Here is a 26,074-nt window from a genome sequence, read left to right on the forward strand (position 1 = left end):
TTTTGCGTGTCCTAAATAGCGATTATTAAGGAATCGCTATTAAGGACTTGCAAAACGGGATTCATGTAGGAATCGTTAAATAAATTGCAATTCCTACACATTCCTTATTTGCGATTAGCAAATTGCTAATCGCAAATAAGGAATAACTCCCCATTCATTCCAATGGGCCTGAAGGCCCATAGGAATGAATGGGGAGTTATTCCTTATTTGCGATTAGCAATTTGCAAATCGCAAATAAGGATGCGATTTCAAGGGTGCCAGGGGTGTCCAAAGGACACCCTGTAGCACCCCTGAAATGAAAATGTAGACTGATGTTGCGCACACACATGTCCCAAGGACATGTGCGTGTGTAACATACAACTGAGAAAAATGCACAAAAGTGCATTTTTCTCAGTTTTCGCTATTTTCCACGAAGTCAGACTTCGCGGTAAATGGCGGCAAAAAATAGCGAAATCGCAATTTTTCAAAGGTTCATGAATTGCATTTAAGGAATCTCAAATTGAGATTCCTTAAATGCGATCGCAATTTGAAAAATCGCAATTATTTGTGATTTTTCAAATTGCGAGTTCATGACCCATTGATGAATTCCAAATGCCATTTTTGCTGGCGCAAACGGCCGATTTTAGCGATTTGCACCGTTTGCACTTGCAAAAATGCTTGATGAATCTAGCTGTAAGTGTCTTATTTAGAGTTTGGCGAACAATGTCCTCTATCGCAAATGTTCCCGTCCACCATATCACAGGTGTATTATCGTCAATATAGCTGACGGAATCCTTGTCCACTAACATCTAAATAAGGCCCAGATCTTGCAGCAAAGCCATTCCGGGTGAGGGTAAGGAGTACTCATGGCAGCATTAGGACACGTGCTGTCAGGGTGTCAGGTACCAATGAAACAACATTTCATGCTAGTGCCTTCTGAGAAGGTAAAAACCCGGACAGTCCCACTTTGCACAAATCACAAACATTGCATTTAATGTAAAGGTTAGAATCAACCACACTTGTCACAGTTAGTATATAAGAGTTTTCAAAAAGTTGTCTTAGTGTTCCTCACCAGGCTGGTCAACGCCGTTGCCACACTGTCCACACGTTTTATACTGTTTACTCATTTTGAACTGAAATAGAAAAACAAAGAGCTCATTCAATAATAAGTGTCACAATTGTTCACAAATATTCCCTTGCCCTGATAGCCTTTGTAAGCATGAAGCTTAATGCTTATGCTTTTCATTTAAGCCATTTCTGTTATTTACGGAAATTTAAAGGAGTAGCAAACCTGATATCACTAATACGTTGGTCTCATGACATCACAGGAAGTGACATCATTTGGACTTTGAACTCATGGCATGTAACTTGGCATGGCATTTGATCTTGAGTCACAAAGATTGGACCCTATACAGTGCCACTAGGAAGAAGGCTGGTTTCCATTTCCACAAACAGAAGATAAACCTTACTGCCCTCTGTCTTTAGGCCCACCTGCCTTTACCCATACTCGGCATAGACACGTGCAATCCCCACCTGGCAATAAAAGCAGCAGCTACCCAAGCATTCTGGTGAAGGTGGAATAGGGCAGGCAACAGAAGGAAGGGCAAACAGGGAGAAGATAAGGGAAGCTGCACCATGCAGTCATGATACTAATATTGCATGTGATTAAACATTACCACAATGAGCATCTTTCTTGTCCCAATTATTATGTTTGTGAGGCTGTATGCTCAAGCACACTCAGTAAACCCCACTCCAGATGACCCAATGAGAGTCTAGGATTCACGAATCCAATGAGAAATTCTTTTTTTGATAAATATTTTATTGTTTGGGGCCCCTTTGAACCGATCACATGGGTCTGAAATGTTCAGCCTTCGCTCTTTTTTCTTTTTCTTTTCCCAGCTCTGTAGTGGCAAGGCTGGTGGGCCACCCTGTGTTCACTCCTACTTCCATTTCACTCTATTTTGTTTGTTTGTGATGTTTACATTTTGTTCGCAAATGTATGGAAGTCACCTTTAGAAAGCAGAATTATTTACTTTCCATTACCTTTCAGCATGTAATTCCTAATGAATATGCTTACAAAATAAATAAATAAACAAACAAATAAATAAATAAATAAATCTTCAATGCTTTACCAAAGGTTGCTCACATTGATACTGGTATGAACGAGCAACACGCCCCTGCATCGTTACCATTACTTTACTTCTCTGTCAAACATGTCCACAAGTGTTCTAAGGTGATTCCATGTCAAGCATCGTCATAGGTCAGCCATATATATATACTTACATGAAATGCATTTTGACTCATAGTGATTTGTGCAATCCCTCTGCGGCTGATTATTGTCTTATACATTCCAAGTTGCTGTACTCTGTACACCTTGTTAAAATGTGGCAAGGTAATCCTGTATAAAAGAACAAATTCAAGATCATTTTCTTTTGAAAGTGGTCATGTTGTCCCAGCCAGGTATATATTCATATTGACACAGCATTTGCTGGTAGGCCCTGCCCGCCAAGACCATTACAATACAAGATGCTCTCATTAGTACATGATTGCTAGGGTAACATTATTCACAACGTTAGTTCTGTCCAAGTACTGCAAAATCTACTACTGCAAATGACTGACAACTATTTCCTATCACTTGGGTAAATATCACAGCATCATATACGTTAAATGCCTCTTTTTTAACTAGGACTACTTACCTTCGCAGTGTGGAGCTCCATCAATGGAAGTAGGATAAAGTTGACTTGTCTTCAAAGGTCTTTCAGGGACAGACCGTGGGAATATGCTGTTGATTAAAGCATTAGGAATGGCAACATCACTGGCCAGCATGCCAAACAAAATCGGTGTGGTGGGCTAACGTGCAAACTAAAGAGAGCTGAGCTTGAAGACTCAAGCCAGATAGTGTAGTGATATAATCTAAAGTGAAAAGATTTTCAATGTTAAATGAATTACTTTTTACAATTTTGAAGAGTTGGCAAATGTTTGCATGAAGCTTGTGCTAGAGCACAAGCCTAGCCTTCAGAATATATCGACTGCCCAGCTCGTGCTCTGGCTCTAGCTGGCTTGCCCTTCACTAATGCAAACAGAGTGAAGTTAATGAATTATGTAAAACAGACTGGGCTTGGTGTTTAGTGATAATTGGCTCACACGCCATTGTAGTACTTCACTCCAGAGGTGGGGCCATCTAATGTACAGTGTGACAGCCAATAACAAAGGATACCATAAGATTTTACAGCCATTCATTCACATAAAAGGACAAAATGGTAACATATAAATACCAATCAGCTGCTGAATTGCAAAGGGCACACCCTGAACAGTAAATATGTTTCATTATTAATTTATTTTAAAACATTCTATAGTGCTGGCGCCACAGCGGCTCCTCCGCTATGGCGGAGGAGCATCGCCTCACTGCTTTTAAGAAGTGCAAAGTAAAGAAAACCTAAAAGGATAAGACCTTTGAGTTATCATTTTATATTTCCGTGCTACTTTGCGGGCAGGCAGGTGGGCAGGGCTGCTCTACGGTTGAGCGGGGCAGAGGAGGAGTGGTTTGCCTGCTTCTAAGTGCACATGACTGTTTGGCTGCCCCTCTTGGGGCCTCCTAAAACAGCCATGCGTAATTTTCCTATTCTCCATGCAGGCTGCATCACAGCCTGCGTGGAGAACATGCCCAGGCTGCCATTCCCTGGCCGAGCATTGAACCAGGAAGCTCAGACCAATCCCAACCCTGCATTTTAATATTTTTATTTACATTGCCCTTCCACCCTGAGCCTGCCCTACCGCCCATGAGCAATGCCAACCGCCACTGTGCTGCACCCAAAGGCTTCAGTGTCCTTTACAAGGCACATTAGAAAAACTGTTCAAAGTATGAGGAACTGAGCATTCATGGCAAATCCATGTAAACATTTCATTAACTGGGGTGGGGGGCTGTTCATGATTAGATCAAATTACATTGGAAGAGTTGCTCTTTCAAGAAGGAGAGGGAGTTTTGTTGAAGAGTTATAAAAAATGGTTATTGCACTATTGAAGTGGTGACTAAGGAATTTATGCTATTCATGTTAGAAATACAGTTTTAAATTCAATACTGTGCTTAATTTGGAGTGTAAGGAATTGGCTACTGGCTGGTGGGGTGTAACACTACTCAAGCAGCAACCACAATCTTTGTCATGGTGAAGTCACAAGCAAACCCCAAATTCACCTATGCTTAACCCTCTGGAAGCTTGAAACAAAAGCAGCTAGGCTTAACCTAAAGACAATGTGCAAAGGATTTATCCAGTACTTCAAACAGTAAAAACTTAAACAACACAAGGAAAACTCCACACCAGTTTAGAAAAATAGTGTACAATGCAATACATGATTTAAGACCAGAATGACAAAATTCCAAACAGTAGAACCGGAGTTATGTAATATTAAAGAGGGATAAAGTCACAAGTTCAGTTCGATCATGATGGAACGTGGACCAGCTATAGGCACCCAGTTAGGCCAGCTGAACAAGAGTACCTTAAATCCTGGTTACGGAGCATGGAGGTGTCTTGCATCAAGGATGTGTCGAGCAGCGCACATTCCTAGGAGCTGCAAGACAGCGATGGGAAGGCTTGAGTTGAGAATTTGTCATGCACCGGTCGGTTTTGAAGGAGCTGCAGGGTTTGCAATGCGGAGTCCTGTGTCGGTGTCAAGGATGGAACCGATGAGGGGCATGCAGTGCGCAGATCGGTGTTGAAGATGCATTTTGCACAGGCTCTGATGCTGAGTTTTTGGGAGTCAATATGATGTGTCAGTTCCCCTGGGACTACAGCTGGGCTGGCGGCCCAGCACCTTCAGACCCACTTCCAAGGGTCCAGGACTGGGGTGGCTCCACTTTGGAGGGCAAAACTCACAGCTGACAGAGTCCATGTGCTAGGTTCAAGATGAAGAAAGCCTGTTCTGTCACTGAGGCTTGAGATCAGTAGGACGTATAACTTGCACTTGGAGTCACTCTAGCGGTCCTGGGTTCAAGATGCAGGTACTTTCCTTTCAATCAGGCAGGATGGCCGCAGGGCAGCACAGCAAGGCAGCAAAGTGGCAGTCCTTCTTGCAGCAAAGCAGTCCTTCTCCTGAGTCTTTGTTGTGTACTGAAGAGTTGGGGGTCGGAGGTCCAATATTTACGCCTGGTGCCCACTTTGAAGTAGGAGAAGCTTCTAGAGGATTTACCCTCCCCAAAGGTGTTTGGAATTTCCTGCCTCCATGCACTAGCTCCTGATTATCCAGGGTGACAATATGCTAGTATCCCACCCCTTCGTAAGAGTGCTCAGGTAGGACCTTTGTGATGTGCAGATGTGGTAGATGGCAGTTCCTCTGCTGCGTTAACTCAGAGTAGTCCATCCTGTTAACACCAGCTTCGCTTTGTCTCACTGTCTGGGAGCAATACTCAAAGACAAACTGCCAACTACACCTAGTCATGCGATCCAGGATACAGGCAGCAGGCACCAAATGTTTAGGACAAGAAAATGTCAACTTATTAAAAGTTGCCTTTTCAGAATTGTGAATAAAAACACACTTTACCATTACCTTTTAATTACAATTCTTTAAACACCAAACTCTATCTAACTATCTAATCCCAATCAAATGTTATCACATATCAAATGCAAAAAGGAAACCCAATGTTATCCTAGGGGAGAAGTAGGTCTTTGCAGCAGTGGAAAATTAATTTAAACCTTTTTCACTACAAAGACATCTAAAAATTTTAAATACATAGCACCCTGCCCTATGGGCTGTTTAGGACCTACCTTAGGGGTGACATATATATTAAAAAGGAAGGTTTGAGCCTGACAAAAAGGTTATTTTCCAGGTCATAATAGCAGTTCAAAATTGCATACCCAGGCTGCAACAGCAAGCCTGCGATATGCTTTACAAGGCTACTCCAGTGGGTGGCACAATAAAGGCTGAAGTCCTACTAGTAGTATTTAATTTACAGGCCCTGGGTACATGGGTGCCATTTTACTAGGGACTTATATGTAAATTAAATGTGCCACTTGGGTACAAGCCAATTCTACCATGTTTAGGGGAGAGAGCACATGCACTTTAGCACTGGTTAGCAGTTGTAAAGAGCAGAGAGTACTAAGGCCAACAAACACAATTGTTGAAGCCACAAAGTTTGGGGATGACCCTGCAGACAGGGTCAAGTCCAACAGGGAGCCAGTGAAGGTCCTTCAGAACTGGCAATATGTTATTGAATATTTTTTTCTCTAATATATAGCGCCAAGACACCTCCAGGTATATGTGCACTTTTATGACCCAAGAAATGAATGGGACACCTGCCAGAGCATAATTACCTCGATCAAGCCAACAGTTCTTGGGCAGCAATCCTCAATTGTTGAGGCACCAGGAGGACTTTGATTTTTACATTGAGAGAAGAAAGACATTGTTAGCTTAGGCTATCTTTTTAATGTGTGGTACTGGAGATAGTGTATTTAAGGGATTTGTCTGAGGAAGAAAACGAGAATACATTCAGACTTCATTCAATCAATAAAGCAGAATCTAATTTATTTTTTAATTTGGAAGATTTGAGGATGAACTCCATTTTATAGGTTTAACGTGCAAGAGTACTTAGACATCGATGTTGGCATTTGTTGACATATCTTCTGAGAGTAAAGCTGTCTTTAAAGAAGACCTTCATTTGAGTTGCTTGCCATCAGCATAGTGATGTAAACGGACTCTGACATACACCAGTGAATCACTGAGGGGTTTAGGTGAAGGTCGAACAATGTTGTATGCAAGATAATGCATTTCAGGACACTACATTATATTGGTGAGCTACTCAAGATATGTTTTACAATCTTCTCAAGTTGATCCAAATGTGACAGGGAAAAGATAAAAATCACAGAAGCCCATTCTTTATATGGTACAAAAGGGGGTTGTGATGGACGGAGCATCCAAACCAATCAAACACTCACACCCAGTCAACAGATCTGGGTTTAATCCATCACCGTTCTTTAGCCCACTCTGCCACCCCAGTTCAGACATGGCCATATGCAAATAAGTCTGACCCTGTGCCTCATGGGAACAGTCCAGCCCCAACTGCCAAGCCACGCCTTCCCTGGACCGGAAACAAGCTTCCTAGGACCGGTTTCTGGCATTTCAGCCGTCTTCAGCCAGGCTTGCTTGAATCCAGTAGTAAAGTGAGCAAGGAACTCACATCCGAGCTTACCCTGCCAACTTATGGCGAACAAAACGGTACAAAAGGGGGTGGTGATGGACAGGGCACCTGAACCAATCACACACTCACACCCAGTCAACAGATCTGGGTTTAATCCATCACCGTTCTTTAGCCCACTCTGCCACCCCAGTTCAGACATGGCCATATGCAAATATGTCTGACCCTGTGCCTCATGGGAACAGTCCAGCCCGAACTGCCAAGCCATGCCTTCCCTGGACCAGAAACAAGCTTCTTAGGACCTTTTTCTGGCATTCCAGCCGTCTTCTGCCAGGCTTGCTTGAACCCAGTGGCAAAGTGAGCAAGGGACTCACGTCTGAGCATACCCTGCCAACTTATGGTGAACAAAGCTGTACAAAAGGCAGTTCTTTATTCTACCATGTTAATAAGCATATGGTTGTCGAAAGTGTCAAAAGCTGATCAAGGAGCAACTCTAGACATAGGGTGTTGTTTGTAAGATACTAAGTTTGTCATCAAGCATCACCATGATGGCTGTCTCTGTAACTTCATTGGCATTTAGAGAGCAGGTGATTTTTATTGATGTAATTGCTTAGTAGTTTAGAGTTTGTAGACCAAGTTGCAAAGATACATTTATGAGTGCAGACCTCTCTGTCATGAGTGCAGGTTAATCTGTACTCATGAATCCCACTGAAGGGGTTCAAAATGGGCCATCCATGACACAGTTTGCCTTAGAACATTGCGAACAACCCCAAACATGTACATTTGTGGACATTCCTAAACTCCAAGGTGATCCTTCCCACTCTGGAAATGCTAACAGATTTGCTCCAGTCAACAGTTGAAGTAAGTCCCCTTCCAAGATGGGAAGGGAAATCTATCATCTCAAGTTTCTCTAAGAAAGAAAAATGTGCGTTTGTACATTGGTCACCGTTTCTCCTGTGCACACTTCTTCACTATGGAGAACTACACAAAGGGGCAAAAGGACCCCGTGGCAAGTGTCTCCTGACATTCTTAGCAGTACACATGGAACCCTTGCCTAGTGCATCTTTAAAGGAATATTGGTAAATACCAAAAAGTAGTACATCTGTACCCGTACACAGACATCAACCTACGGATGAAAATTTACTACTTACAAAACTTTGCAAAAAATAAAAGGTTCTTCCACCTCAGCTCCTTCTTGGAAAGTTTTGGAATGATCATCAAGTGGGGCCAAAACTGGGAGACAGGGGGGGTCAAAACATGTTTTCCATATGCTATCTTCCATAGGATAATTGAACAGCTGAATGGAATTACACCACATTTTGCAGAAAGCTAGATTTTGGTTCTGAAAACATGCTTTTTGAGATTTTTGTCTAAATCTGTTCAGCAGTTTTTTGAGAAATTGAGGTTTGAAATATATGTACCTATAGCGATGGGGAGCATTCACGGGTCCAAGAGAACAAAAGATAAGATATGATTGATTGTCACCACATTACAAAGATGTGAAAGCAGCCATTTTTGGACTTGGGGACTCAGCCATTGTCCTACAAAAATAATAAACAAGCACTGGCAATGAAAACAGGTCTAGCTTCTCATAGTCACTCTCTGACACCACCACAATAAAACACACACAAACTTAACAACATATGCAAAATAGATTTTAAGAATACAAGTGGAAAACATTCTGCCTTCTAAATAGGGCTGGAAAATCTTTGCAATAACAAAACTAACCAAGGTAGTAGGTCTCCATCTTCCACAGGTATTGTAAATAGTCTACTGCTGTTTTAAAGTTCAAAAATGGCCACTACCTTTAGAACCAATGTGTTACCCATCTTTAAATGGTAAAGCAATGACACACTATGGACAAAAGCATTCAATAATGATCTCCTCATTTAGAGAAAGTGGGCGTGTGGACTGAGGAGCACGGAGAATGAAATGAGTGGCAAGCAACCCGTTCACACTGCATGAAGAGCTGTAATGTTGTCTTAAAAACATTAAAATAAAAAGAGGAGAAGAAAATAAATGAAATGGAAACTATAAAAGGAGAAAACTAAAGGACTGGAAAACCAGCCCTGATATTGAAGCACATTCATATTTAGGTAAATGTGAAGACATGATCAGAAATGCCACTACTCACAGGGCAAAAGAGCCAATGATGGATACAGAGTGAACCATTATCCCATGCAATTAACTGTTATAGATGGAAGCAGAGTATAAGTGACACCCAGACAGACCAATGGCAGAACAGGGTCGACCCAAAGGCCCTCTATGTCTCTATATGTGTACATATATATGTATATGGATATATGTGTTATTATCTGATTTCTTTTTAATTCGAGATTCTGGAAGACATTCAAAAGGAGTGTAGTGTAGTTCCTATATTCCTAATAGGCTCTGCGCTTTGGAATAATATATCCTATAGATTTGGCGTAGGACTTATGTCGACTAGGTCTCTATCGAATATATTAAAACTAATTGTGAGTGCCAGCTAGCTCATTGGTCACTAGAAACTTTCTAAAATTCACAAGAAGGGATTAGTTTCTGACAACCGCATAAACATGACAACTTTGTTTCCCCAAGAATAAACGTATCTTCAGAGTCGTGGAAACAATAGATAAATATTTTACTCAGTCAATCGTGCATGCTTTGTTTCATCGGAGGTGCAGAGAAATAGAGAGATGGGCGTTTTCAATAAAAGGATTTATTGAACAGTATTGTTTCTCATGCAAGGAAAGTGAACTGCTACAATCGTAATACAGGCTGTAAAGTATAATGAGTACAGCGTGAAGAGTATTATAAAATAATACTGTAAAAGCATTGTATGGTTTTTAAACCATATATAAATACATACATAAATAACAAAGGCTAAAAGTACTCAACTGGTGCTTTTAAAATACACCTACCCTGATGTACCTAACCTAAGTCTAGTACGAGGGAAGATGTAAGTGTGGTGTAGCATACGTTTAGTTTCTTTGCCAAGAATCTAGCCAAGATTTCTCTTAGGGTCTAATCAGCTCCATACCTTAGTGTAGAATGAAGGAGGTCTGGTATATCTGTCTTGGGACTCGATTTCTGAACACCCTGCGAGGGGAGCTTGGAAACACTGGAGCTGGATTCTCAGCGAAAGAAAGGACAGCTTCTCGATAAGTGCGTCAGCTGGAGGGTTGACTTCCTTCGGCACTTGCTGTAGCGAGCTGCGTCAGGCAAGTAGATAGCTCCGAACCACTGTGTCTTGCTAGAGCAAGTGAAGGCATATTTATACCTTGAAGGTGCCTAGTTTGACGTTAAGTCGGGCATAATAACGTCATCAAAGAACCCCAAGGGAATGGTAGTTCTTTGAAAACTCCTTGAGTTCTTGGACAAATCAATATTCAAGCAAGGGGATGTTCCTGACTACTTAAGCCGATTTTCCAAGAAATCCTTGTGGCTTTCTGGTACGGGTGGAAGTAGCCATGACTGTATTTGGACTGCATGGGTTATGTCTAACTATGGGTATGATTTCTATGCCTATATTAGGGCTATGTGATTTGTACCTATATAAGGGCATGAATTGGGAAATTTCGCTTGGATCCTAAAATGCCGTACAACAGGAGATTCTAGCAAGAATTATTACAGTTAAAATCTTCTCCTCCTAGGGGTTGTCAGAGGCGGCAACCAACACCAAAAGCATCCCTAGAAAAGTAGCCCAACAAACTACCTATCGTATTGCTTTAACACAGAGGAATAGGAATCCACCCATATGCCTGGTGATATTAACATATGCTTTTCTGAACCAATATGTCAAAACATATGTGTGTATCTTAACTATTCATAATACATAAATCAGACTTATGTTAACAGAATATTTTTCTAAGTGAACCAATCAGGGTTGAGGCTGTTATCATTGGCTGATCACCATAACCAATTGAGCCCTCCTGTACTGAGCATATGCTTTCCCACACAGCATTCATCAGACATACAGTCAAAAAATGATATTGTTTACCAAATTACCATAAGAAAAGCAAAACACTCTTTCTCCTAAGAGGACTAAAAAGGATTCTGACAGGACAAATATTCTATATCTACAATTTGTCAGAAGGAGTAACCAGCACCAGAATGATTGTCTACCATGGTAACCTGTGAGATTCCATGCAACAAAATATCTGTAAAGTGATAACAATGTACCCTCAAATGCCTATTGACTTTAACATATGCTTTATGATGTCAGTATGTCGGACCTACTGAATTCATTGTGATAGAATAATCAAGCAATCAATAATAATCAATCAGGCATCTAGCGATTATCATTACCATTGCATATAACCAATTTAAGCCAATTGTACTAAGTGTATATTTTCCTTTAGGCAACTGTCTGGCACACAGTCATAAAAGTATAAATGTAAACAAAATTACAATTGTCCAAAAAAGTACTGTCTCTCCTAAGAAAGCCTAATAAGGATGTTTGTAGTGCATATCTTCTGTCCCCACAGAAGAGCCCCATGCAGGGGCTGTTTGTTTGTCCATCTTGCCTCTACACTCTAGAATACATTATCACTTAGTCTCAGACAAAACGACAACCTATTGAGCTTCAGAAAACAACTTCAAACTCATCTGTTTACCCAAACACTCAGTATCCAAGCTAACTGACCTCAGCGCTGGGATGCCTATTCAGGGTAGCCACGCACTCAATAGAATCCTCAAATTGAATTGAGTTGGGCCCTCTGGCCCTCTGCATGGTGCCGTTCGTGCAACCTTTTCAGTGTGGAATGTGATCCCGGCACTAAATCATAGCATGAGCAGCTCGAGCTGTGCGGTGTGACTAATTCCACCCCTCTTCTGAAGAGCATCTCCCTCATGAAAGAGCACTTTCAATATTCCTCTTGAGCAGCTACTCAGCTCTCTCCCTCAAAGCACGTTCTCAGCAGCTTCTTCAGGCAGTTTTGGTAAAAAATGCCCAGAATTCAGGTTTTGATCCTTGCAAGAGGAGCTGGTGGTGGATACCCTAATTCTGGGTCTCAGAGAGTTTATTGTTGACACCGGTGTAGAGAACCTGGTTTCTGCTAGAGACATTTTAAAAAACTAGCCTGAAGTCCTATTTTTTTATAATAAAGTTGCAGAAAGCTGTGTATTCCAAATGTCTGCTATGAGACTGGTTCTGGGTAGTTCTGCTCCTTTTTCTTATTCCACTCCGACTACTCCAGCCAAGGTCTTTGTTACAAGATGCTAGCACGAAGGTGGGATGAAGCTGTAACTCTCCTATCAGTGCTAACCCAACCCTAGGGTACAAAAGAAAGGAATGCTGTCTCACTTTACCTGCTAACCTGTGGGGGCAGCCATTTCAGTGAATAATGGACTAGTAACGGCATTATATATCCCCTGACCTGTGGAGGGAGTATTGCAGTTCACATCTACTGTCTTGACTTTCTCCAAAGCCCTATTTAGGATGCAAATAATTCAAAATGTTTTCCAATGTAGCTGTGGCCACCTGTGTCACACACGTGCCAAACACACATCCTCTACACATGCATAAAGGTACAGATATGTGACATCCATGTCCCACATGAATGGGTGAAGGACCCAGAAGCAAGGGAATGGCAGGCCAATTTAAAAAGGTGAGAGAAGCCAGTAGTCAACTATCTGTGGCATGGACAGGTACAAATGCTCACCTAGCCCTGTCTCTGCACCACTGCCATTCCTCTACTGCCCAGAGAGCTGATGGCATGAACAGAGCATATGTATTAAGGGGGCCAATAGAGCCCCTCAAGATGATAGAAGCCCACTCCGGGTCTCAATGTTTCTTACAAATGCATCCAGTGCACTTGCATGATGGTCATGTGTTCCAAGCTGCAGGGCCAAAAGCTGCAGTTAGCTCAAATGAACTCAAGGCATGGGTCCCAAACCTTCGTGAGCCATGCAGGAACCCTTTCTCCAACCAAATGCATGTTGCAATTTCAAATATAGTATGCAAGAATCCTCATACATATACACTGTGCTTGTTTCACAGTGGAAAGCACAACTTGTTTGAACCAATCAAGTATTATAAGAGACTCTAGGGCTGTACCAAAGCAACATTTTTAAGCGCATAGAAATGCATCAGCTACAATCGGATGTATAACTTACGCTGTGCCTTCCACTGTCATGGACGTCTTGGTCTTAATAAATTCTTTCCCATCCAGCAATACCATCACTTTTTCGAAAGCTCCTGAATCATCTCTCTTGCATTCTATGTTGAAATCGCCATTCCCGTTAGGATCAGTGCAGTCGCGGCAGTAGGATATCAGACTTGCTGATGGACAGTGGAACATAACGTTGTTCAAGGAGCGGTATGTTCCTGTACCCCATGTACCACATTCGCCTGGAAAACAGCGGAAAAAAAGATACATTTTTAATGCAAAGATGCTGATTTCCGCACGTGCTTGACATGCAGCCCAGTTATAACCATGCTGAGAAATGCATAAGTACATCTGTTGATATGCATACAGAACAGAGCACAGGCAGATATGTCGGGGATGATTATTATTGTTATTATTATAAGCAGAAGCTGTCAGTTATATGCCGCCTGACAACAGCTGTGCCCATGATTCCACACCTTACGCTTGTTTTTTTTAATTTAATATATTTAATTTATTTATTTATGAATTTATAAGGCACAACAGCTACCCAAAAAGGGTTTCCTGGCGCCTGGACGGAACTGGAAGCAGAACAGAGAAAATAAGAAGGAGTTACTAATTAAAAAAACAGGGGCCTTATTTATGAAGGACTTGCGCCGCCGGTGCGTCACTTTTAACATGGGAGAAAGTGACGCACTGGTGGCGCAAGGCTTTCATAAATGAGGCCCCAGGTCTTCAAAGATCTGCGAAAACAGGGATAACTGGTTTCTTTACGGATAGCGAGAATGAGAGCATTCCAAAGGATTGGACCAAGATAAGAAAAGGATCGACCACCCATCCTAGCAAGTTTAAATCTGGGCACCATGAATATTCTAAGAGAAGCGGAACGGAGAAGGTGGCTAGGGACATATGGGCAAGCCAGAGAATGCAGGTATTGTGGTGCTGATCCCCATTTGGTCTTAAACATGTAGCTCAGGGCTTTGAATTTTATGCGATTTTCCACCCTGAGCCAATGTAAGTCACGGAGATAGACGGAGATGGGTGAAATTCTGGGAACTCAGCATAGAAGTCTTGCTGCAGCGTTCTGCACCAGCTGCAGTCTACGGGTCAGTACCCCACCCTGCCTCACAGCCCCGCAGCACTCCCTCGAGGAGCTGCTACTGCAATTAAGGGCAATTACTCTGAAAACTGTTCCTAGAGTGATTTTGATTCAGGGTCGGATAGCGTCTCAGCCTCAGAATCCTTGATCATCTATGAGTGTGAACAAATGTTTTCAGTCTGTCCTCACACCAGGCGAAGATGCTTGGCTGATCATTTAACACACAAGTAGATTTTTCTCAGCAGCAGTGATACCACCCGTCTTGAAACTGCTGGAGTGCTATCTTTAGGGCTGTGTGAGTGGTGACACGCACTGGCAGTAGCAGCGCCTCAAGGGAGTGCTATTGGGCATTGGGGCGGGGGGGGTAGTAAACTCTGGCATATGGCCGAACGGAGGTAAGTAAAGAAATAAATAGGTAAAACGAATTACATTGCACACGCTGCATCGCCATTTGGCGTTGCTGCTTGTGCAATGTAATTCGTTTTTTTATTTCTTTAATTACCTCCGTTCGGCCGTATGCCAGAGTTTACCCCCCCACCCGGCCCATCTCCGGCCCCACCGCCTCGCAGCACTCCCTCGAGGAACCGCTACTGTACACTGATTGCCTAGCTCGGGGGCACTGTATTTTGAAATCTCTTGAAGGCTTAAAAGCAGGGCCGGCTTTAGGGCAATGCGACTGGTGTGGCCACACTGGGCAGTGAACAGGAGGGAGGCACTGCCTTCAAGGAGGACCGCTGTGTTTAGCAATAACTTGCAATTTAAAAGCGCCTGCTGCAGAGTTCCTTGTGCGTCCAGCTTTCAGGCAGCAATAAAAATGTCAAGATGACTCTTGTGATTAAAGTTCCTGCTAGAGAGTGAGATGAAATATTGTCTGGTGGCAGTTTTGACTCGCCATAAAGTAGCACAGAGGGTTAATATGCTTGCTACAAAGAACAGGTCTGTATATGTTATGTGGATAGCTGAGGGGATTAGTAAAGCCAGCCTCTCACAAACAAATGAAATGTATGTAAGAGATGCTATGGAGAGATGAGGGGCACTTTTGCCAGTTAGTAGTGAGGGAATCCGAGGAGCAGGTCATAGGGGGGAGCCAAAAAACATTATTACACCGGGCACCGCCAGCCCTAAATCCGACCCTGCTTTAAAGCAGCTGCTGCCGAGTTCCTTGTGCGCCCAGCAATGTTCAGGCAATAATATATATGTCAAGATTACTTTGGTAATTAATGTAAATGCTGGCGATAGCTGAGTTTTGTCTACTGGCGGTTTCGATTCATTGTAAAGTAGCACAGAGGGTTAATGAGCCTGCTTCAAAGCATGAATAACATGCAGATCGCAGAAATATATTTTATGTAACTCAGTGGGTTACTTTTTTTGTCACAGGGATACTTTTGTTACTTCCAGTTCATAAGTTACAATCCTAATATAGTACAGTGAGCTATGGCCTGGCATCAAAGAGCTGCATACAAATTGCAAAGCATAGGTTTAGAACCTTATGTTTTTTCACCATGTCTTTCATTATATATATGGTGTGCTAAAAAACGTTTGTTTGGGTGGAAGTAAATTCTTATTAGTAAAGCCAACCCAACCACTTTATTACTTTTTAAATCGTGACTTTATGCTTCTCTAGACCAAGTACTCTCAAAACATAATTGCTACCATTATGGATGAAATGTGAGAATTACTACTTGTAGTCCTCATTCATTTGTTTAACATTTCCTTAACATAGATTTATACACGTTTGTGATTCATTGAACTGGTATTATGGGCGTGTGAAGTGCTCTGACACCCTATGTTGGTATGAGTAGAGCTCTTAAAAGAAATGAAATATAAGCAAGAGATTGGTGCTATGGCGAGAAGAGGGGCACTGTTGGAGGGTGGCTGTTTGAAAAGTCGATGGAAAAGGAGCTCATTGGAGGCACCAACAAAGATTGTCTCACCGGGTGCCACCCGCGCTACAGCTGGACCTGATTGGAGATTACTCTCGCAACATTGTAAAATGTATGGGGGATCACTGTATTTGTGATGCACGAAGTGAGGAGGTTCTGGATACAGCCTGAGCAAGGGTCAGCCCGATTTAATGTTCAACATAAATGTCTCCACTTTTCCCCTCTGGCGGGAACAGTATAGAACGACCAGCTACAGGCAGACCTTTCTTGAGGGAGCAAACATGAATAAGGTTCCACTCAAATCTGAGATGGGATTTCATCATAATAAATCCCCTGAAATTTAGAATGGAAAATGGAAACCAAGTTGCCACACCAAGCCTGAGAAGACTGAGTCCTGTGGTCTACACAGTGAGGAACTGTCCATTTGAAAAAAGCTTTCTAGGCTAATGTTATGCCTCTGCGATAACCATACCCAACACTTCTTTTTTGGCTTGTCCAGCTGCTTGATTATCTGCTTTTAATTGAGATTTATTAGATCCAAGAACGTCCTCCTTGAATGCTGAATGTCACTGTCATTCTATAGACCTGGTTGGTAGCTTCTCTGCTGTCAGAGGGTATACAACGTTTACCACGCATTTTTTACCACGCACTACACTTAGAACGCAGGCATTACCACGCATACCATTACAACGCATTGCGCTGGGGGGCGCTCTAGGATAGGGAATAAGTTTAATTTTATATCCAACACCTTCCCTAGTATCCACGGGGACTGGAGTTGGAATATAAAATTATACTTACCACTATCCAGCACCTCAAAGCGCTATGCGTTGTAACGGTATGCGTTGTAAATACCGCGTTGTAATGGTATGCGTGGTAATGGTATGCGTGGTAACGTCATACATCCCTGTCAGAGTCTCTGAACCAAGCATTCGCACTATGAGTGAAATGTCGCTTTTGTGCTTTGGAAGGAACGTAAGTGGACAATACTACCCTCATTGTGTCACTAAATGACTCAACTGCTGCACTGATATTTTCTAAGACAAGATTAGAAGTGCTCTCTGTGACAGCTCATACAGAGTCTTAGAAACATTAAATTCATTCGAAAGCTGGATTGGGGGAGTCATTTGTCAGCTCCTCGATCCACCGGTACTTGGGCTGACGACAGCAAAATAGTTCAATAAATGATCTACCTTTCCCCACTGGGCAATACGTCAAGCTATACAAATACCAAGACTCAAATATGGCGCCCTGAACCAGCAGGAAGAGCCTCAGAAAAACTACAGCCTGCATAAACTCCTATCTCTAGCACCCACAGGGTCACATATATATAGAGAGTGAAGCCCACCACAGCACCAGTCGTTGACAACAAACCACATCCTGGGCAATCAATTGGGTTGCTAATGATCTCTTGATGAACTCCAGGAGGGTGATGTGCAACAATAAGAATGCAGGAAAAAAGGAAGATACTGTAATAGCGCAAACCGAGACTTATGGGCACAAATCCTTAAACCTAATAATGTATTCACATTTCATTTCCCGGCAAAGATCAAGGTTGCCACATCCAAATTTCCTCTATCATTATTAATACAGAAAGGTTTGTTGTTTTCCGGGACTGCATTTTATACTCTTGGGTATATCATTGCGGATGGTAAACTATCAAAATGTGCACTAGTGGGGGGAATTTATGTTTCCTTATTTACACCAACTGACCAGTGCAAAATGCTTTCAGTGCATTGTATTTCTTGCAAATGAATATTTGCACTCCTGAAAAGTGTTCCAATGAAAAGTTGTCCCATCACGTTGCAATCTGGACTACATGTTTCTCAATTAATTTTGTAACATCATATAAAATAAGCAGAATCATGCAATGCATAACAGATCGCAAACGCAAATTTAAAAAAAAACTTTTGTACATGTTTGCAACATTGAAACGAAACAAGCGCTATGTTGTGGTATACTCTGAATTCATGCATACCACCCCTACCTGTTGATGGAGGCATTTGTTCCACTGATACAGGGGGAGCCACTGGTGGTTCTGGAGCTGCAGAATAGAGATGCATGACGTTCAGTTGATGTTTACAGGTTCCATAAATATAAAAACTGCATACAATGGTGAATATATAAAAAGTGGGACGAGAACTGCCATTAGCTCCAGCCAAACGGAACATGTTCACTGTGAAATTATGGGTGATTCTGCAGAAGGTTGTCAATTGACTTTGACAGCATAAACAAATGACTATTTACTTAATGTTATTGTTTCTATTTTATAGTTTCAAACATAAACCAATATTTGCTGTTAGATCTTAGGTCATATTAGAAATTAGACTATTCCATGCTGGATCCATTAAAAGGAATAAAAGTCGCCTTTCTGCCTGCATAAACACACTTACTGTCAGGCAAATATATACAATTGTGCATAAACAAGAAAAAGTGACCGGAGGGAATCAGTAGGTCACAGTCATGCCAGGAAGCTAAAGTGCAGGAACCCAGATAAAATAAGCGAGTAATATGCCCCCATGAGAGAACTGCTGACAAACCCAACAGCCAGAGGCCATATGAAAGTCTACTTGACCCTGTTAGAGTTTTCATAACTTGGAATCTAGTTAATCCAGACCATTGGTATGCCCTGTACCAGGTCGTCATTCCATCATAATCATTCCCTGTGAGGAAATAGACCACCTTAACAGTACGAGATTCCTACATCTCATCTGCACCAGCCACCTTAAGGGTTTGAGAAAATTCTGAACTGTGAAATCAGTTTCAAAGAAGTATGATTTCTATGCAAAAATGAATTTATCCCTGATGAGTTGCCTGATGTTGGCCCAACTTGAGATGTGCATGTATTTTGTCTGGTCTAGGTGTCTTTTCTTTCATTAAGTTTTGGATGAATTTATTGATGTGGCTGTCTAATGGAAATGGTAGTCAACACGGTGAGCAGCATGCCTGCTTGCAAGCACCTTGTACTATATAATACATCAAACCATTGCTCCATATGTCCTTAGCTGTAGTTCCTAATCCCCTCAGCCATGAGGTGCCAGAAGGCCACATTGTGTGATCATCTCCATTAAAATTTTCAAATAGTTTCAAGCAGAATTCAACATACCTCCACTTCTCAGATGTGTACATTTGTGTGTAGGCCCACATTCATTCTACATGTTAGATGAGGTGTTGACATTTTTTTTCTCTACTACACTTTTTTCTGAAACTAATATGACTCATTACAACGCGTACTAATACCACATGTGCCATTACAACGCAGGTATTACTACCTATCTACAATTACAACAATCTACCATTACATTGCATACTTTTAACACAAATATGCCTTTACCACGCATGCCATTACAACGCAAAGGCATGTGTGGTATAGGTATACTCATGGTAAAAGTATGAAAGGTAAGTTACACTACCCTGTCCTACACTAAACCCAAATTTAGTATCCCTGCACGACCCTCCCCCAACACCCATTCCTCTCCCTACCCTAAAACACTACCCCCAACATGACTCTCCCCTGGCCCGCAGTCCTCTCCCTACACTAAAACACTACCCTGCACAACCCCCCGGCACTACCCTAGTCCCTAAAACACTACCCTGCACTACACACACCCCACCGACCCGATTATACCCTAAAAAAGTATCCCCCACCCCAGGCCCAATCCCACTTACCTCTCTCTACTCGTGGTTCCTCTCTCCTCCTGGTTCCTGCTTCAAGTCAGCTCTGAGGGCGGTGCACGTCATTGTGAGGAAACGGAAGAGCCTCGATTTCTTCACAACGAGGTGAATTGCCATTTTATTTTTTACACTGCATGCGTTTTAAAAGGGCATGCAATGTAAAAAAAATGCATAGTAATGGCTACGGGTTGGTACATTGCATGCGTTGTAACACTTGCGATGTAATGGCATGCGGGGGAACAGCCGCGTTGTAATGGCTGTTTCCCTGCTGAAACACCTAACTCTGCTTGTAGCCTTCTGTTGGCCTTTCCTTCTTCCTTTGCATCAGCTCTTTCCTAAGGTCCGTCATGGATATTTTTGTTGCTGTTAGTGTCACACTAAATTAAATTCTGCATGCTTAGAGGCATCCCTCTTGAATTCTGCACCTGTATAAAGATAACTTCTTCCTGAAAGTTGTACTGGAGAAAAGCAGGTACTGCCCATGAGAATCCCCAGTCTTTTGAGCCTTTGGGTTTTTTCTTCTCTCTGGCAGTGCCTAACTCTTAAAGAAGCCAGTTTCTGTGAATAGCTGGGCTAAAGGTCTCTGAACAAGTTACATGTAACATTTGTTCCAGTATTTGTGCACACACGTAGAGGCTGGGAGAGGGACTGCTAGTCTGACCCAGCCTGAAATCTACACAAAGGTAGCGCTACAGCAGATGGGACCCAGGTTAAAATGTCAATGGCCAAGCTTCATAATCAATTAAAAACTTTAAAAAAAATGTTTATTTGTTGCTGCAGTGTAAATTTGTAGTATTTTAACTGATAGTTTCACTTTGGGTATAGTGTGCCTAATTGAACATAGTAACAAGGCCAAGGACATGCTCTTTCCCGGCAGGAGCTTTCAGGCAATATGAATCCATTCGTCGTTCAAAATTTGATATAATTCTCTGAGGTAGCCTTGAGGAGATTGATACCTTAGTATCCTGTACTGGAAAAGTTACTCTGCTGTCCCAGCTGCCAGATCAAAGTCTCTTGAGAACAATGGGACTATGATGGGAAGATTAGACTATTCCTGGCAGAGGAAATGGCTATGTAGTAAATACACACAGCCATTAGCTTCACTTCCACATATTGTGACCAGCAGAATGTTTAGACTTGGGTCAGAGGGCGGACAGGCAGGCGTATGGCTCCTGTCACCACAATATAGAGGGAAGAAACAAGATCTGGGTGGGTGTATCTTGGCTTTGAGAGGAGTCTTTAGTTTTCATCTAAGCAGTCATGTGTTCTTCACAGAATATTGTGCAAGTGGTTGCACAGCCAGTGGGCTGCTCCTTGGAAATGCTAGTGCTGGAGTGGTGGTGTGTCATTGGGAGTCCGGGAGGCAACTCCCAGCCTCTGAAACGCTCCACCTTCTTCATAAACCCTGCACAGTGAAGAACATCTCACAGTTCAAAACTGCGTAACTTACATGATTAGAAATAGACACATATGCAAGTGTTGAAAGATAATAGGTTAAGGTCTGCTGGCAGGCAGACTGTTAAAGAGGTGTAGACTACTTTAGTCAAGAAGGTTTTAGGGGTTCAGTTGACCACTGAGAACTTTCTTTGAGGTGCACTCCGTGTATTTTGCAAGGTCTTTAAAGGTGTTCATATTGGCCTTTTGTACTGATTTGTTATTTTGTGTGTATTTTTCAGTGTGTTTATATTAAAATCTATTCGCTTTTTAAACTTGACCATAATGTATTGAGTGTTGTTTGTTACGTTGCAGGGTTCTGAGTTCCCACAGCACATCCCTGAGTCACCCTTGCACTGCTCTTCCTTGCTGCCCTTAAAGCCAGATGTTACAAGGGATATTTGGTACACAGTTTTAGGGTCCACGGTATTGGGGCTACAGGACACCAGAGGCAAAGGATCCCAGCTGTGACAGTTGAGGCCCACTCATTTCTAATTACCATGATTACTCTGACACCGATTTCTCACATAGTTCATCAATATGTCTTCTTAATGGGAACAAATATGCCTATCAGGCTCTTGTGCAATGTCTCAGATGAGTGATTTGCAGCACTTTGCAGCAAGGCAAATAATTATTTCATATTATTTGGCAAATATATTCTTACATGGGTAATTTGTGATCTTCTTCGGAGCATTAGAGTATCTATTCGGAAGCCACTACCATTATCAATCGCTCACTTCATTCTGCTATGATACCTGCTCAATGGAAACAGGCCAAACTTCTCCCGCTTCTTAAAAAATCCACTGCTGACCCCTTGTTGCCTGCCAATTATCGTCCCATCTCTTTGCTGCCTGCACTGGTCAAAGTGTGTGAAAAGGTTGTCTTCCGTCAATTTGAGACCTTTGTGGAAACATCTGGGGTGCTCTACCCAGCCCAGTCTGGTTTTAGAACATCTTTCTGCACAGAGACAGCGCTGGTTGAGATGGCGGAGGCGGTTAGGGAGTGTCTGGATGGGGGCGGTAGAGCGGCTCTGATTTTATTGGACCTCTCTGCCGCCTTCGATACGGTACCTCACCGGCTCCTTCTCTCTCGGCTCTCCTCCATTGGCATCTCCGGAGCGGTGTGGGCTTGGTTAAAATCCTTCTTAGATGAGCTCACCGAACAGGTCTGGATGCACCCTTTGTCATCCTCTGCCAGGAAGCTATCAATAGGAGTCCCGCAGGGCTCTACTCTGAGCCTGCTACTTTTTAATATCTACCTGACTCCTTTGATTGCCCTGGCTGGGGGGCTGGGTGCTAAGATCAAGGCATATGCCGATGATACACAGCTTCTATTTACTTGGAAAGGATCTGAATTGTGTACCGAAGGTGCTCAGAGGTGCCTATCAGCCATGTTTACTTGGCTGGCACAGGCTCATCTCAAGTGCAACAAAGAAAAATCGGAGATATTGTTGTATGGCAAATTTCCTCCGCTGTTTAGAGAAGCCTTGTGGCCGCCAGACTTCCCATGCCCACGGTCGGAGGGCAGCACAGCAAAGAACTTAGGGGTATGGCTCGGGGAAGATCTTCGGTTCTCCGAACATATCAAAAAACTTACCGGTACCTGTTTCAGCACACTCAAGACTTTTAGATAGTTTTTTCCTTTGCTACCGCAATCAGCAAAGAAAATGGTGGCCCGGGCACTTATCCTCTCTAGGCTTGATTATGTTCATGCCTTATTTATTGGCATCCCTGGCTACCTGATGAATGAACTTCAATTGATTCAAAATGCGGTAGCCAGTCTCTTATTTAACATCTCTATTACGATCCAGATTGAGGCTACTTTTACTTGACCTACACTGGTTACCTGTGGCCCTGCATGATTTTGGACCATTGTATATCAAGAAGCGCGTGGCCTTTTATAATCCTGGCCGCTCGCTTCGCTCTGCCTGTCTTTGCTCGCTGTTCATTCCCCGGTTTTGTCGCTCTCGGTTGGGTGGCCAGTCGTGGTCAGTAAAAGTGGCCACTCTATGGAATAGCCTTCCTGACCTTCTGCGACATACTCAGGATCTCTGCGTCTTCAAGAAACTACTTAAAGCGCATCTTTTCAACCCCTCCATCTAACTAATTGTGCTCCCTTGGTGTCAGTCTGTTCGCGCCAGGATACTCCTGAGTAATTGTGCGCTCTACAAATCATATATAACATATAACATAACATAACATCTGAGAAAACAACTTTTAGATGAGAAATAGAGGAAGATGAGAAAGTGCAGTATAAGAAGGGGATCATGTGATTAGAGAAAGCCAGACTGCAAGAGGGAAGTTGGGAAGCAAACTTTAGGTAAAGGGCTGTTTTGAATTAAAAAAATATAGCCGAAAAGATAAATAATTTCGATAGAAATGCTGTTGGTCAAAATTATTTGAGCAAAACTGTAATGGTAAAATTAATATGTTTTCAAATCTATCTCTTCAACTTGAATTTGTCAGGCAGGCATTTCATCTGTATGATTTCTGCAAGATTTCTCCAAGATTACAATTTGTGACATGGATTGATTCTATTGAAGGCTAGTGACAGTGAATGAATTAAGAACAAATTAACCAGAGGAGTGTATCTGTCCTAGGAAATGCTCTTCTAGAGTTTGTTTGTGCTTGCTCATTATTGCCTGGCCATGTTTATATATCCCTTCTGGAGGCTTATACTCTCAAACTTATGGTCAACCTTCTATGTTTAATCAAATGCAGGTCTCAGAACAAAATCTTCAATTTAATGTGCGCTACTGAAGATATCACTGCAACCATCGGTCTGGAGCAAATATATTTCAGTGCCTTCTTGAAAGTCAGTCAAGTCTGCTACACCACAGAACACTATGTTCCATACACAAAGGTATACAGTATCCTGAGACTGGTACGCTGTCAACAAAATATAAGATAAATCTGCAGTGCAGAGGACCACATCTCGGACCCTCAGTCACTGGTCCGACAAATCCTCCCATCTTTGGTTTCTTACACTTCTCACACACTATCAACCTCCCATAAACTCACTCTTGCTATGCATGCCTCCAACTTAAATGCTGTGCTGCGCACTTTTTCACAAGTATTTTCTTCACCATGCCAGAGCAGTAGTGACAAGACAAATCAAAGTTCTTTGGTCCCTACCCACATTTTCACATGTACATGAGGCCTGACAATACTTTCTATCTATACATGCTTGCCTATGAAAGCAATCCCTGCACTAATGAATGGTACTGGAAGGTTACAATAGTGTCAGCAATGAGTTTTATAATGCAGTTACAATGACGGATGTGACATGCATGTGCAGCCCGTGGAACGCAATCTATATGGGGAATCATGGAAAATGAAGGGCCTGATTTAAATTTGTGACGAATATCCCGTCCACCGAAATATAAAACTCATAGGGGCATATTACCAAGCAATAGCGATAATTATCGCAATTGCTTGGTTAGAGACAAAAATTTACCGCTGAGCTGCGGCGATTTTTATCGCAAATAAACCTTGGTATTACCAAGGTTTATCGCAAATGCGATAAAAATCGGCCGCAATGCATGAATATCGCTGAAAAGTCAGCGATATTCATGCATTACCGAGCTAATGCTCTTAGCCATGTTATCCACCTCCCATTGGATAACATGGCTAAGAACTGCTCAGGGCAGGTGTTAGCTTTTGGAGATATTCGCGCTTAGCGCGAATATCTCCAAAAGTTGGTAATAGGAGATAGCGATGTTAGCGACTGTTTCCAGTCGCTAACATCTTGGCACGCCCACTTTGCATATCATTAGTGATAAATATAACTGACATGCAAAGTGGGGCACAAGATGGTCGCTATCTCCTACTAGCTGTCGCTAACTGGTGTTAGCGACAGCTTGGTAATAGGGAGATAATTTTAGCTTCGCTTTCTTGACTTTTAAAGCCAAAAAAGCGGAGATAAACCCCCTTGATAAAATGCCCCATAATATCCTATGTAATTTATATTTCAGCGGATGGGAAATCCATCACCGCTGTGATGTAGTAACCAGCACGCCAATATCTAACTCAGGCCCGAAGTCTCTTAAATGCTACGCCCAGCTAATATTTCTCCATTTGCATCTACTAGCCAAGAAGGCCCTCTGACTTTAAAAACCTCCTATCAAAACAAGTACTGGAGAAGTTGTTACATAATGTGTACTGATATCACCGTATTTTTCTATGAGTTGCATATATATCATTTTTTATATTGAGATCAACAAAACTAAGACATTATTTTAGCACTACTGAAAGGCAACACTGCAGTAACAAGTAATATATAACAAATGAATATCCTTTTTATTAGTATTACGTTTCGAATTTCTGCATCTAACAGTAACATGCACAGTCTACCTACCTGGTATCTGACGTTTATCTGCAAATGAAAGAAAAGAAAAGATTGTTGGGTGACATATTGATATTTGGGCAGACTCCCCTTCCCTGTTATTCCCATGCTCAAACTATCATTGTTTTTTAAGAACTCTTTTTCCCGATGTTTACCACTGGTATGCAGGGTCAGTTCTAATAATGAAACTAGGAGCACTGAGGACAACACTCCAGTTTTACCAACAACACGTGAAGACAGCCAAAACTATGTGCAGGAAAAGCATCAACATTAAAATAATTCATATTGGAACCCAACTACCGATAACAATGTCTGCTAACGTATCTATTTCCAGAAACTTTGCTAAAATGAACCCTTCTGTCGTGGTCTGTTAATGAGGAGGGCTGTTTCTTAAAGGTGTTGAAAGGGATAAGGCATCTGATCTGCCTCTCATGTTGTAGTACGGAAGCCG

At 42.3% G+C, this 26,074-nt stretch overlaps 1 protein-coding gene across 1 annotated transcript in view; it reads right to left on the reverse strand.

Annotated features, from left to right (window-relative positions):
* Positions 1 to 26,074, reverse strand: part of MUC19 (mucin 19, oligomeric) — a 229,750-nt gene that overhangs the window by 199,042 nt on the left and 4,634 nt on the right. Inside the window, exons 4-8 of the mRNA XM_086929817.1 lie at positions 25,636 to 25,653; positions 18,158 to 18,214; positions 13,202 to 13,436; positions 2,263 to 2,377; positions 1,052 to 1,112 (exon numbers count right to left, since the gene is read on the reverse strand). Of these exons, the coding sequence (XP_086785943.1) occupies positions 1,052 to 1,112; positions 2,263 to 2,377; positions 13,202 to 13,436; positions 18,158 to 18,214; positions 25,636 to 25,653 (486 nt within the window). The remainder of the gene's footprint in view (positions 1 to 1,051; positions 1,113 to 2,262; positions 2,378 to 13,201; positions 13,437 to 18,157; positions 18,215 to 25,635; positions 25,654 to 26,074) is intronic.

The sequence above is a fragment of the Lissotriton vulgaris genome, chromosome 1_1 (genome assembly GCF_964263255.1).
Source record: "Lissotriton vulgaris chromosome 1_1, aLisVul1.2, whole genome shotgun sequence".
Classification (NCBI taxonomy): Eukaryota; Metazoa; Chordata; class Amphibia; order Caudata; family Salamandridae; genus Lissotriton; species Lissotriton vulgaris.